Source organism: Alligator sinensis, unplaced genomic scaffold, assembly GCF_000455745.1.
Source record: "Alligator sinensis unplaced genomic scaffold, ASM45574v1 scaffold392_2, whole genome shotgun sequence".
Taxonomy (NCBI): Eukaryota; Metazoa; Chordata; order Crocodylia; family Alligatoridae; genus Alligator; species Alligator sinensis.
Genome location: NW_005842145.1, coordinates 1,775,712 through 1,790,527, shown reverse-complemented (window position 1 = coordinate 1,790,527; position 14,816 = coordinate 1,775,712). Strand labels below are relative to the sequence as shown.

The window sequence follows — 14,816 nt, the reverse complement described above, 5'->3', positions numbered from 1 at the left end:
AGGAGTCCGGGAGAACCGCGGGGACAGAGGTCCCGAGTAGCTGTGCCCAGGGAGTCATAGGCAGCCTCCCAACCTTATATATAAACAGCAAAGATGTGGCGGGCGAGAATAAGAGGGTGCCTTGGGCTGGCCTTGACACGGAGCGAGGGACCTCAAGGAGATCATGGCCCTCCTGACAGACCCTGCCGTGACACAGTCCTTAGCCAGCTTCACAGTCTAAATGCAGCTGTCAGGGCTTCCTGCATCTCCCCATCACCTTTTCTTGGCTGGAGGACCACAGCCCCTCCTTCGTACCCAAGAAGACTGAAGGCCAAGGCATGCTTTCAAGGTAGGATTAAAGTAGCCTTGCCGGTCTGGCTATTAAAATATACCACTCCTTCATTTCTAGGGGACTCACACTAGACCAGTAACCTCTCGATACCAGAAAATGCTTATCTAAATCGGACTACAAATTTGTATCCTTTTGAGCCATGCAGGTCTGCTTCTGAGTGGCCAGGTGTCACTCTTTCAGCTTTTTTTAAAATATAAAATTAGCACCATCTGCCCAGACTCAGGCTTAGCAGCGTCTGCATGGAGAACTAGTAAATAAACCAAGTCAAATGCTAATTCTCAGCCACTGACTCTAAGTGTGAATAAGTCAGTCATTCAAGTTAATCATCGCCTTACTAAATCCACTTCAGCCGTAATATCAAGATGCATCCAAACTACATTTACATCAAAACACTATAACATATATAGATATAAGAATAAAACTGAAAATAGCTTTGCTCTAACTACAATTGGAGACTAAACACCACAACTATAAACCTAATTTGGGAAAATACCTGTTCATGTACACAGTGAACCCCCCAGAAGTAACTTTGTTTTTGGGATCAATCTGTGACAGCGAGACCTGTGCCATTTTACCAAAGTGCAAGCAGAAGATAAACATTAATATTTCTCAAAAAAACCTCTCGGCTTACATTATGAAGATAATTTTTAGTAAAAAGATACTGAATAAAGAAAACAAGTGGTAGGACCAATTAAATCAAATCATACAACTCTAAATCATGGAAAATTTTCACGTAATACATTCTAAACAGCTATGCGTAGGATTAGAGAATTTAAAAGGAATTAAATGTATTTATTATACGTTAACAGATATGTTTTTGAAAGTTAAGGTGAAAAAAAAGGGTACGATATCTTAAGTCAAACAATTTCCACAGCCTGTCCTATAGGACTCCCACAATGCAGTTAAGTAAAATAAGCTTATAGAAAGATTTCAATCTAACTGTGGTTTGTGCTACCAGTTCCCTTCAACAATGATCCTACTGAAGTTTGCAGAGAGTAAGTCAGAGCTAAGCTTAGTACATAATGATTTTCATCAATTCAACCATTGCTAGCCATCTATAAAATAGTAGCATGAGAGTGTCAGTATAGCCTTCCCCTAAGGGCAACAGGAATTAAGAGTCGGAAAGCAAAAAGGAAAGAGACAAAAGGGTCTAGAATATGTGTGCGTGCTGCACACTGTAGCGCTGTACTACATCTAAATGAAGAACTCATGAGCTGAAGGCAATCTAGCCACAGCAGCACATAGCCAATAGTGGAATTCTGTGATCCGATGAAACTTCATGGGTGAAATGCTGAGGGTTTAAGTTACTAAATTCCCGATTTCCTGACCAGATGGTGAAAAATGTTGGTTTCAAAATGAAACTGGCAATTGTTTAAATGCCAATAGATGTATTAACATAGAAGCTTTGTACAGCACAATGGTCTAATCCTGGTGAGATCAGTAAAGACACAGCAAGTTGCATGGTTCATTCCTTTATCAAAGTGAGAAAACATAATAAACATTGCCAAGTCATTGGCATAATAAACTTTTGCCAAGTCTACTCTAAGAAAAATATCAACTCTTACATGCATGGTAGGACATGTGACTGTTGGGATGAGGGAGTGATCCTAATCATGCCATTGTTTAACAGAAAATTTGCAACCCAATAAAGACTTAGCAAGGTTCCATCCAGGGGAGCCTAAGGCACCTCCAACCATGGAGTTTAACCTTACAATGCACCCAGCAAGGCAGACAAGCCCAGTTGGTTGGCTGTCTGGCCCTGCAGCTCCCTTGGGAGGTGCAGGACAAGGGCACATTTAAGTGCCAGGTCATGATGAATTCACCGTGATCTGGTACCTCAGCACACTGAAAACCATACAAAATACAGCCCCATGTAGGGTTAGACTATGTGAACAGGCTGACAGCCACATGGGAGAGGGAGGGAAGGTCCAATCAGATGATACACGTTCAATTTAAGGCAAGATAACAAAACAGCCACAAATGCATCCCACATATGTTGTGGAACATTTTTGCAGTTGGTTTCTTGTTTTGTCACTCCTTTTAATTCCCTGAACTTGTGGGCCAGGTGCCTAGTTATATGTAATGCATCATGTCATAAATGTAACATCTGCCAGGGCCCCTAGATGCTTGTTGCCTATTAACACAGATTCACCAAAGAACCATAAATACTTAGCTTTAATTGGCATATTTTTCTAGGATTTTTGTACATCTGGTGAGAACACAGAGAGAAATGTTTCTATTTCTTATAGAAATAAATTTGTTTTTCAATCTTTAGAAGGCTTTCCAGCACAGAACTATTTCATAACAGTACCTCAGCCTGAGGGAACAACTACAAGTTCTGGTCTGTGTTCACATGTACTTTAGAGCAGAGCACCAAGAATGGGCATTAATATCATATTAAGAGCAAGCAGCACAAATGCTAGTAAGCAAGTGATTGAAAACCAGCTTTTTGGTTGAAAGCTTTAAACGGTAGTCTCTCTGGTTACACCAAAGTTTAACTTTAAGATATAAATAGGGATAGATGCATATCCTACATACCAACAAAGAATAATGGCACCTCGATTGACTTCTGCCCAGGACTTCATTTTCTTAATACTGACACGTTCTACCAGTGTTCTTGCAAAACACTCTGTTAGGAGACAAAAAAAGCCAGAGAACATTAAATAAATCCTCTGCAACAGTGATCAGATTAAATAGTTTTTATCCATTCAATAGTTACCAGTCTTTGCTTACACTCAAAAAAAATTGGCTATTCAATACAGTCAATACCTTTACACACACAAGACCAGTTCTAAGCATCACTCTGAATTAATTAGACAATAAGCAGCATTAGGCTGTATGAAAACCCACTGGTAGTTTCCTTTTCTTAAAAGAATACCTAAAGCTATTAATATTTTGAAAACATGTTATTTTTACACCAAAAATGGGCCCACTGAAAATGGGACCTTCTTAAAAAACAGCTTTTTCCCCCATGTAAAGCCATTTTTGCTTACTTTACTCACAAAACATTTTTATTACATTTTACTTGTTAACCCTGCAATAAATATAACCAAGAGGAAGGAAGATTCTTTTCCTTTTTCAGTATCACTAGCAGAATTATTCTTCAAGTTTCAATTACAAGATGCAGCAGCTGTTCAACACTACTGAAGCAATGGAGTTTACCCATACGTCACTGAGGGCATAATGGGTCTCACAAAACTATTATTACTGGTAATGTATGAGAACGAAAAAACCTAATTGGACTTTCAAACCCAGGACGAGTTTGTAGAGCTGGTTTTTAGCAATGCTGTTCTTAAAAACTGTAAATTTAACACATTTGATTCAGAAATAAATTGTGACATGATAAATATGGAAACCCATTTTACAGCCTCTTTACAGAGTAGAACTGCCACAAACCCACCATAACGGAAATGATTACGAGTTCAGGAATATTTCTTCATACTAATAACTTATTGGGGGACGAGGTGGGGACGAGAGTGAAAATGCCAATTGATCCCATTCAGCCCCGGCCCTTCCCCACCCATCACTGGGTGTGACAGATGGAGTGGGAGGGCAGCATCTCCATCGAGACAGGCCTGGTTCCCAATGGGCAGGGCACAAAGGGGCTGCAAATGGATGGCGAACAGCATCTGGGAGCAGGACAGATGAGCGAGGCCAGGATCCTGGGATAGTGACAGAGCAGGGCCAGGGGCCGAGGCCTGGGGCAGAGCTGAGATCCACTCCCTGCAATGTGAGCTGGTTCCACTGGCAGGTGGGAAGGATTGTGGCTCTGCCCTAGGCCCCAGCCCCACAGTCACCACCTGGTGATCCCAGCCCTGCTTGCCCGCCCTGCTCCCAGGTGCCATTTGTCTAGCCAAGCATAGGGCTGCCCACAAGAGTCCTGGGCCAGTCTTCATGGAAAACACGCCTGCCTGCCCGCCCCTGTGGTGGGAGCACAGTGGAACTGCCGGGTTGCCTGGGCAGCAGGGCCAAGGCCAGCAGCAGTGACACCAGCAGCAGAAGAAGCTGGAAGCATGAAAGCAGAGTGAGCCACTGTTGCATGGGCTGCTGCAAAGCCCTTCCACCCAGCCCTGTGGACTAGAGCTCCTGGCATGCCCCAGAGCTGCACAGAGGGATAGGGTGGCTGCACTCTGTGCCAGGCAGCACCTCCACACCCAGAGGAGCAGCTCTAGCCTTGTGTGTCACGGCCCCGCCTGCGCCTAAGCCAGGCGGGGCCAAGGAAACTGCTGTGGGCCAGATATATATCACTTAGTGGGCGGTATTTTGCCCACCCGCTGATATAGCTGGTGACAACTAAAACTATCAGATGGTCATCTTATGTACACGTAATCTATTTCTTGCACATTCTCTGCCTTTTCCATATGTTGATATCCATTTAAGAAAGCTGTGGGGGTTTTTCCCCCCCCATCTCTTTTTCTGTTTGAATTAAAAACCTTGTCTAATTCTGCTGAGAGCTCACACATCTTCCTCATTATTTCATCTTGTTCTATTAACCATTTCAGAACCAGATGACCTGCTGGATGCTCTGCAACATGAAGCTTTTAAAAATAAACAAAAATCAATGCCAGCAGATTAAAAGAAGTCAAATGCATACCAGCACCTGCTTTCCCCCATGACACGCATTTAATTCCGTTTCCCTTTTTGTGCACATTACCCTGGGCTATTTTGACTGGTAGTTATAAACAAATACCAAAACATTCACAAGTGTACGGTTGTGTTTAAATGCTCATTCCAATCTTCATCTACAGCTATTCTAATTGACCTAAGCCACCCTCTCCATTTCTGAATCACGGTCTGCATTAAATCACCTGTACTACTCCTCCTGAGTCAACTCCTTCTCTGCTCCCTCACTCACTTTCAACTCCCATTTATTAGGGTTCCCTCAGTTAACTGCCTCTATGCAAGTCTGTGGGTCTTCCACATGGTCAAAGCCTTACATGCATTACTAAAGGGTTTATTGGAACTCCTAGAGTTTAATGTGTTAACAAGTTATTAATATGTCTTAACAGCAGCACTGTCATGGTTAAACAAACTAAAAAACAAACGTTGTTTAAATGTAAATAAGCTTCAACTGGAGGCATTACCTGGCCATCTTCGCCACCTGGAACCAGCTCTTCTGTTGCCAAATTAGCAATGGCATCCATGGCAGGCTGGACATCACCAAGAGCTGATCCTAAGATGTCTGTCACCAAGATGCATGTAGTTTTGTCCATCACCATTTCTTGGGCATTTTTTTGCAAATATGTCAACAAAGATGGGGAAATGGCTTCCAAGAGTTCATGACGACGGGTAGCTACATCTTTCTTACTGGTGAAAAAGACAATGTGCCCAGTATGGTGGCCTTATTACTACAGGAACTTGCTTCGTATGGAAGGTTAAATAAAAAACAATTTAACTTGCATTTTCTAGTTAGACACCTGTGGGCCTAACATATGGCCACTTTTCTCTATTACAAAGTAAATTGGATTTAATGAAATTTCACATCGGCAGGTTTTAGGCAGTTAGAATATGAAAAGTTTAAAACTACACTATACTCTTTAAATTCAAGGTCACTGGTCAAGTACAGTTAGCTCTTGTTACAAAGCTAACTTCACCCAATTTCATTTCCTTACTGGGTATGCCATTATTCTACTAAGGAAATCCCTGTGTGATCTCAAGCTTTGGGGGGCACTATTTAAGTAAGTATTTTCCCCTGAAGGGATTGTAAACACAAAACAAAAAAAACACACAAAACCTGCATTTCTCAGTTACCTGTATTCATTGCCATCCCCCTGTTGCAATAGTTTGATGATCTCAGGCAGGAAATGGGCAGGATCTCTTGGGCTTAGCAAGTACAATAGAACCTTCCTTCCGTATTTGTTATTTATTATATTGGGGAGGGCAGCATTTATTTCCTGTAAGTATTAACACACATCAACGTAAAGCAGTAGAAAAACCACAGTTTCCACAAACAAACCTGCACTCTGATTCTGGGGAGAGAAAAGAAAGATACCACAATTTAGGCTTGATGATTTAACCATGAAAAACAAAAACAAAAACAAAAAACCCTGAAAGCCTGGATCAGCACAAAAGTTCTAGTTGGGGTTTGTCAACACTAGCCACTCTGAGCCTTTTTGGGGGGGTGGGGAGTGGCATAAAAAACAAACAAACAAAAACACAATGTAAAGAATGTTGAATGAGAAAACCCAAGATGAAATATATTAATGTTTGTAAAATATTACGATACTCAACTGCAAGTACAATTCCTATTTCAAGTGCCTAGAGCCACCGAATGGGTTAGACAGAATAAATCTTTCCCCAAGAGGTTACAATTTAACAGACAAAAGGCAGACTTCATAACATCTTAGTCACACCAGATCACTCATGCAACTGGTAGCTATAAACCACATGTCCATCTGTGTAGCAGAAGGCATGTATTACGGATACCTAGGAAGACACTATCCTGAATGGCTTTTGGCCACCTGAATTCAACAGTAAAATCAACAGTTCTCAGGAAGACAGCAAACCTGACTTCCCTTCTGCAGCTTACTTAAGCATGAGAGATAAAAGCATAGGGCACTTGCAAGGGATTAATGGCAGGCTAAGAGTAAGCACCATGTAGTTAAGATGATGCCCAAGAGTTCTTACAGAGGTAAAGGAGAAAAATATATATATTCACAATGCTGGGGGCTTTTTGTTTACAGAAGGGAGCCTGTTTATTCACAGGTCAGGAAGGAAAAACCCCATGGTCAGATTGGTAGACTGGGGGTGTTTTTTCCTTCCTCTGTAGTGGGGGGCATGGCCCTCTACCGGGGAAATTGCTTGAGCATATACTGATATTTCATAGCAGCAGGCATTTGCTGCCATGGTTTCCCCACTTTATCTGGTTATGCTCTGTGTTGTGCCAGGGTTGATGGAAGTCTTATGTAACGTTTAGATGGATTGTATAGGATGGTTTGGATAGGGATGATCCTGCTTCAGGCAGAGGGTTGAACTAGATGATCTCTGGAGGTCCCTTCTAGCCCTACTTCTCTATGATCCTATAATAGGAAAGCACCTCTATTAACATATCTGAGTGTATTCATGTTCTGTTCTTCCTACTGTGGGTGTAGGATTTTGTTTTCTTCGGCAATACAATATTGCCTTCAAAGTGCATGGAATTGCTGGAGATTTAGCACCCTGCCCAGTGTCTGAGGAAATTAAAAAAAAAAAAAAAAAAGTGACAGTCATTTTGTGGTACATGGTTACATCCAATACTTTAAAAAATAAATACATAAGAGAAGGCATTATAGAGCTCCAGGCACTTTCAACATATCCTATAGCCCATGCTGTAAGTAACTAACAGCTGCTCTCCAAATCCCTTAAAATCCCTAGTTGGAAGGATTTCGGTGGTGGAAACAACAGCTGGCAAAAGATGAATTGAACAACCAGTACCTCTTGACCCATTATTAGCATCTGCTTTGGGAAACAGGTGACATTTTGGCAGGCGCTGGTAGTGGGCAAAAGATGGCAAGATACCTGTTCCACTGCTATAGCTTGAAGTGGAAACTTAAAGTGGAAACACACACATCTCTCTCACTGCCTAATGATGCACTGAGTACTATCTGGAACTGGCTGATGGATTAGTCGGTATACTAATTCTGTAGCCTCCAAACTTCAGTCTAATAGAGAAGTATATTCTCAAAGCAAATAAAACCACACACTTCTCTCAACAGGACTGGAACTTGCAGACTATTATTCCAAATTCCACAAAATATACATGCAAGTGTACACGCACATCAAGTGGACAAAGGAACCAGGGTATTTCAAATTGAACATGGTTATCAACTGAAAAGGTTAGTTTAGGAACAAAAGATCTTTTTATGACAAAATAATAAAAGAATTAGAAAAATGGCATTTGTAGGTATTGATTCTGAATTCAACATACATCATGTACATTTTCAAAAGAATACAAATGTACCTTGTAGAGTCAAAACAAGGTATAACCCTAACTGCTTTAAGTATGAATTGTGTAAGGGATTTTGTAGATTTCAGTTGTAGGGCTGTACAAAAATAGGGTGAGGGGAAAATCTAAGAGTCACATTGACATTGTAAATAACTCACATATTATAGGCTTAGAGACAACTGGTTCAGAAAGGCATAAAACTTTTGTAGGTGAGAGCCTATTTCTGTTTGGTCAGAAGTAGCTTAGGCCTCTCTGGACCAGTTCAGGTGATAGCCTGCTCTGTCTTTTACATGACTTCAGGCTAATATGTCTCTCTCTCTATATATCAAAGTCTTGACAGAAAATACAGACAGACCTTATGTCTACAATAATTTTTTTAAGTTCTTCTTTAGTTGACTCACATGTTCCAACAAGTTGCTAGCCCTCTAAGGGTACCAATTTAAAATAGGACCAGAAGGGACCTTTATATAAAAATGCTGAAATACATAAATGCGACTACAATACCCAAACATGAGGGCTTGTATAGCCAAGACAGCCGATGAGAAGAATGACTGTACTATAGGAGTTTGAGAAGAATTTTAAAGAATTTCCTAACAAATAGATAGCCTGCTATCCAAGTAGGGGCTCAGTTCTTAAGACAATACAAATAAAGAGAGATTCACTCTGACAAATACTGCAGGGCTCCTAAAGCCATGTTCTTAACACCCCCAAACCAATCCTTTGTACTTCTTTCCACTGTAGAATCTCACTTCCCAACAGCCACTGATCTTCATTCCCAGTCAAAAGTACTGGTTTTCAATCCAACCCATAGAATGTTAAAAAAAGATAATAAATATTTGAATCCAAGATGAGATTCCCCCTGTGTTGGGTGGGGGGGGGGTAAGTTCCAACCCTGTCCCAGTCTCTCTCCCCACCACCTCAGCCCCAATTCCTGCCCACCATTTACCCTCTGGCTTCAGCCCAGGGCACAGAGCACCTGGTTGCTTTGGGCCCACCCCAGCCTTAAGGTGGGAGCTGAAGGGTAAGGGGCAGGGCCAGGTGACAAGGCTCAGGATGTCTGACTCCCGCATGCATCACCTGATCCCCTCCACCCCCAACTGTTTACCCTTCCACCACCTGTTCTCCACTGCCTAAATGTTATGAAATCAAATGAAATATTTTATTTTAAAGATGAGATGCTAGAAACCTGGATTTGAAGGCTGTAGTAAAAATGCAAGAACAACAACATTAATAAGTAGTCTTTCCCCAAGCTCTTTTAAACTGGGGGGGGGGGGGAAATCAAAATACAGATCAAAATAAATATGGAAAGATAAATAGATATCTGAAAAACATCTCTGGAACACCCCTTGCAATAGCTTAAAAATGCAATTAAATCTCTCTTAATTGCACTGGTAACGTTTAATATGATATTTTAGGAAAATTCAGCTACTTACAGATATGATTAGTTGTTTCATCAACTTGGTATCATCAATGCAATCAAACGCTGCAAGCAAGACCAAATGAGAGAATTCACCCTGTAAGTACCAGAAACCAAAACACTTTAAAAACATACTATGTACATTCCTTGAATTGTAACTAATTTCCTAAAGGTCAGCAATGATGACAATCTGCCCCAAGTGTGACAGCTACTCCAAGCGCTTGTAAATGATTTAAATCTATTGTTAGCAGTCTTAGCTATTTTCTGGAGGAAGTAATACCCTCGAGTTTAAATTAGGAATGCTAAGAATCTGGAGATGCATCACCCTGTTTGGACAGCAACATAGTACACAACATTTATTATTAATGTCCTATGTAACCAACTGAATTTAATACACACATTGATTTGTAATTGGAAGTCTCTTTAAAAAACTACCTTAAGAAAAAAAAAGATCTTATTTGTAAAGCAAATCTGTTATACAACTGAAGGTAGTTACTAGGGCTGTGCAGTGGCCGAATCTCCGAATTCGAATTGAACCAGGAGACCCTTTAATCTCTCCGAAGCAAAATCAGAACTCTCCAAATCGATTCAAAGAGAGACAGCTTTAAAATGTTTTTTCTACATGGCTCAAGGTACCAGGCAGTTCGTGAACGCTGTGATGCTGGGGTGGATGGAGCATCCCACAGGAGCTCAGGGGCCCCCCCGCACACTCGGCAGCAGACCCAGAAGTAGACCAGAAGCACTTACGGTCCATTTCTGGGTCCACCCTGGAGCATGCTGGGGGGCCCCCTGCACTCCTCCAGCTCAGCAACTGGTGCCTCCCGTGTCTGGGTGGGGGCCACCCAGGGTTCCCCCCCCGCAGCCAATCGCCGAGCTGGGGAGATGCGGCACACTCCCCCGGCAGACCCGGAAATACTTCTGGACCACTTCCAGGCTCACAGCCGAGGAGCATGGGGGGGAGCCGCGCATACTATGGGATGTTCCATCCATCCCAGCATTCATGAACTGCACCTGGGACCTCAAGGTATGTAAAAAAAACAACACCCCCCCCCCCCCAACATTTAAAGCTGTGTCTATGGCCGAATCACTGACTCTCCAAAACAGCACTGAATCTTCAGATTTGGATTCAGCCGAATCAAAACTGGGGACAGCGATCCGAATCAATGAATCAAATCACTGTTCCCGATTCAGGTCGAATCTGAATTGAATAGGGCCCGTTTTGCACACCCTTAGTAGTTACCACCTTTGAGGAGCAAGTCTTGATTAAATCCAAACCTACATCAATGGGACTCATTCAGCAACTTCCACGGAAGCTGGACTAGAATTTAAGCTTCCAGACAAACAAGAGGTCTTTACCCAATTCTTAGGTTCTTAAATGCCTATTGTGGGCCACTTCTGAGAGACGCATGTATATATGCTGCACACTTTCACATAACAGTAAAAGAACCGTTATACTGAAATAAACCAACCAGTCATTTAACCCCTCTCCATTAATGGTCAAAGCCGAATGGTTTACATAAAGACATCATCACCGTATATCCCTAAACAGAACAAATGTGACACTTTGGAAGAAGGAAACTTTTCTATAAAGCCCAAACAGACGTTTGTTTTTGCACTTAAACAGGAGGCTTTGTAACAATTTTACTATTCAGATAGCTGGTTCCAAGTTTCTTCTCAGCTCAGAGTACATTCAAACTGGGAATGACTTGACAATTAGGAAAATGTTGCAGTAACTACTTAAGTTAAGGTTTTTAAATCACTCACGGTAGTTATTTTTTCAATGTAAGTCTTCATTGTTTTCAGGATGATTTTCCTGTCCTATCCAAAGAAAAAAAAAGGAGCAACATCAATTGGTAACAATTTACAACAACTAAGATGCTATTGGCAGCTTCTTTCTAAATGTTTAGTATCAGTTCATTTATTATAGGTGTTACATTTTCATTTACTAATCAAAGACCTTAATCTTAAGTGAAGTGTTACACCAAAATACATGGAAAAGTCCAAAGAAAGGAACCCCTACGGACCGTTACTTGCATTTTGGCCGCATCCACATCACTAAAGTCTCCCTTTTACCACTTTTCCTTAAGTTGGCATGGCACAGAGTTCAAGCACTTAGTTTACTGCCTCTGTGTGAAAGACTTTTCCCCTTCCATGTATATGCAAAATTTTAGTTCTATAGTAGTCCAGCAAAAGCGCATGATGCCCCTTACACTTAAACATGGCTCTCTGCTCTGCTCTCCTTACATGGTTTTACATATCATCTAATCTTGAAGGAGAAACCCCAAAACATAAGAACTAGTGAATGGAAAGTATTTCAGTTTGTTTATCTTTTTAACCTTTTAAGGAGCCAATCATGTTCTGTATTGTGACCTTCTGTACCCTTAAATGTCAACTGCCCAATTAATGTGCAACCAAAAAGTCAGGCACAGACAAAAAACTACATTTCAGCCTAGAGCTCAAAACCTAACTTCTAAGATGAGGCTGGATAGGCAAAAGCTGTGCACAATACCTTTGGTGTGCCATGCCATAAAGAGTGCATGGCTACCCGGGCTCCATCATGTGTATGTGCCAAGTAGATTACTGCTTCTCTGATGGCTTCAATCATTTCCTGAGGAAGAACAGATACAGTAGGTAGTTCAAGACAGATTTCTTTTTATGAAAAGTGTTTGAGGGGGGGCAAGTATTAGTCAGCCTTCCCCTCAAACTTGTAGTCACAAGCATTATTGGTTGAATAGTAGGAAGTTTAAATGGGGGGTGGGAAGAAGGTGCTACTGATTCTAAATAATGGGTGGCCAACCTGAGGCACACATGCTGCAAGTGGCACGGCAGCCTGTGTGTGTGGCAGAAGGAACAGGCAGTACAGTCGCAGATAAGGCAGGAAGCAGAAAGCAGGTCAGGATACGAAGCAGAGAGCAAATTAGGGAGCAGAAAGCAGAGCAGCAGATGGGGTAGAGGAAGGGGATTGGAGTAGCAGTCACGGAGGGTAAAGGACTAATTTGTGGCATGCCTACCAAAAAAGGCTGGCCCCCTGTTCTAGGCTACTGATGTAGGACATGAAAAAACGATGTTAGAAGGGCAACACCACCATGGTAAAAAGGCAATCCTAACTGGAACACAGTTATGAAAGAACATCTTTCTCCTGGAAAAGTCACAAAAAGTTAAAATGTCCCATGACCTTTAAGTATATTTCACCATTTAAAAGGAAAGAGAGAGGAAGGGAGGAGGCAGGTGCATTGATAACATTAAAAAACAAAACCCCAAAACATCTGGGTCAATATAGCTTTGGGGAAGGATAGGAAAAGAAGTTCTGTTGTGACTGTGGTAATACTATCCTGTGCACATCCTTAGGTTTGGATTTAGATACAAAGCAAGAGCTCTGTAATGTTAATAGAGAGAAATATTCCAAGAACATGGTAGTCTTTGTTTTCAATTGGAGAACAAAGACTACTAATTAGAGGTGCACTGATACTTTGGTCCGATATCAGATCGGTACTGATATAAAGAAAAAATTGACTGTATTAGATATCAGCCTGATAAGTGCTCATGCATATGTGCAGCCACAGCGCAGCACGCAGGCAAGGAGCACAACCCAGCAGTATGTGGAGAGCTGCGTGCAGCTGGAGGTCTGGTGTGGTGGAAGGGGAGCGGGGAGGGAAGAAGTGTGGTGGGGAGCAGAGCAACATCCCCCCGCCAAATGGTGAGGGCGGGGGTACGGGCAGATGCTGCCCAGCCAGGGCGGGGCATGAGACAGAGCTGCAGCTTGTGGCCAAAGAGCTGGAAGAAAAAAAAAGTTATAACTAGCAAAGAAATAAAAAGTTCTGGAATAGTCTCCAATAGGAGTTTGGAGGCAAGACCCCTCAGTTTTAAAATGGTGCTCAATCACTTTTTGAAAGGAATTAAATGACATGTGGTTGCTTGCAGGAGCAAGGAGCTGGTCTCTAATGATGGAGGGGGTACTTTCCAGCTGTATGTTCCCGTGGTTCTTTTAAATTGTTACTAACCATTCTGACAGAGTATATAAAGAAACCTTGAAGAACATGGGTACATGTCCATCTGCCCATATCTACACAGTAAGACCCTCCTCATGGAAGCATTACCATTGACTTCAAATCACACCTTATTGTCAGTTTTATAGAACCACCACCATGGGCAAGATACCTGTAAAGAAAGTGTTCAAGAATTGCCACACACAGACAAGATTTGTTTTTTGGTAGTTGAAGGGAACATTTTTTCATTCTCACTTTACTGTGAGAAATGGAAATCATAAGAAAAATAAAGTCACCGTACATCATTACTACATAGAGATTTCAGGAATCTGCGCTATGGGTACTCCTGTGACAGACTGGTAAAGAGGGCTGCTGTGAAAACATTATCTAATCACCCACTCCCATTTTGCATACAGTGCAAGCTGAAGAAAAAAAAAAAATACTGTAATCACTTCTAGGCTCAAGCTCAATATGTACCCAGTGCCAACCTTCAATTCTGGTGTGCTAATGAGAGCAGTGCCACTCTAATAGTGGCTATGTGACGTGTGCAAAGCAGAAGTGAGTGGCCACAGTATTTTTATTGCAACACTCCCTAGCATGGTCTGAAGCAGTGTAGACATACTTCGGAGAGAAACTTCAAACCAAGACAACATGTTAATTTACATAGACTTCAAGTACTTGGGTGATAAAATCGGGGATCTGGGTTTTCTGTTTGCTGTGGAAAAATGCTAATTTTCTCCTCTAAAGGAGAGAAAAAAAAAGCAGGAAACAGCAGCTTCCCTTTGCAGGCTGGCAGAATTTCATATCATTCCCCCCCACCCCGGGGCCTCTGCAGTCCAGTGGGCAGAACCTGGCGCAGGAGGGTAGAGTAGGGTGGCAGGCTTCGTGCTGCCATCAGGAGCCCCACACCAACCACAACACTATGATGAGATGCCCCCTGCCTGCCTGGCAGCAGTGGGGGGGCACAATTCTGTGCTGCTGCCAGGCAGGCACAGGGCATCTCACCATGGTGGGGTAGCTGGTGTGGGGCTCCCAGCAACAGCACAAAGCCTGCCACCCTGCTCTGCCCTCTAATGCTGGGTCCTACCCGCTGGGCTGCGGGGAGCCCCAGGGGCAGGGCAGGGCAGGCAGCCCTGAGCCCACATCCCCCGCCCCCCC

General features: G+C 42.4%; 1 protein-coding gene across 1 annotated transcript in view; it reads right to left on the bottom strand.

Annotated features, from left to right (window-relative positions):
• PUM3 (pumilio RNA binding family member 3) overlaps nucleotides 1-14,816 on the bottom strand; it is a 45,808-nt gene that overhangs the window by 7,481 nt on the left and 23,511 nt on the right. Inside the window, 7 exon segments of the mRNA XM_014520730.2 lie at nucleotides 2,870-2,958; nucleotides 4,780-4,869; nucleotides 5,416-5,638; nucleotides 6,083-6,225; nucleotides 9,689-9,769; nucleotides 11,437-11,490; nucleotides 12,182-12,280. Coding sequence (XP_014376216.2) covers nucleotides 2,870-2,958; nucleotides 4,780-4,869; nucleotides 5,416-5,638; nucleotides 6,083-6,225; nucleotides 9,689-9,769; nucleotides 11,437-11,490; nucleotides 12,182-12,280 — 779 coding nt within the window.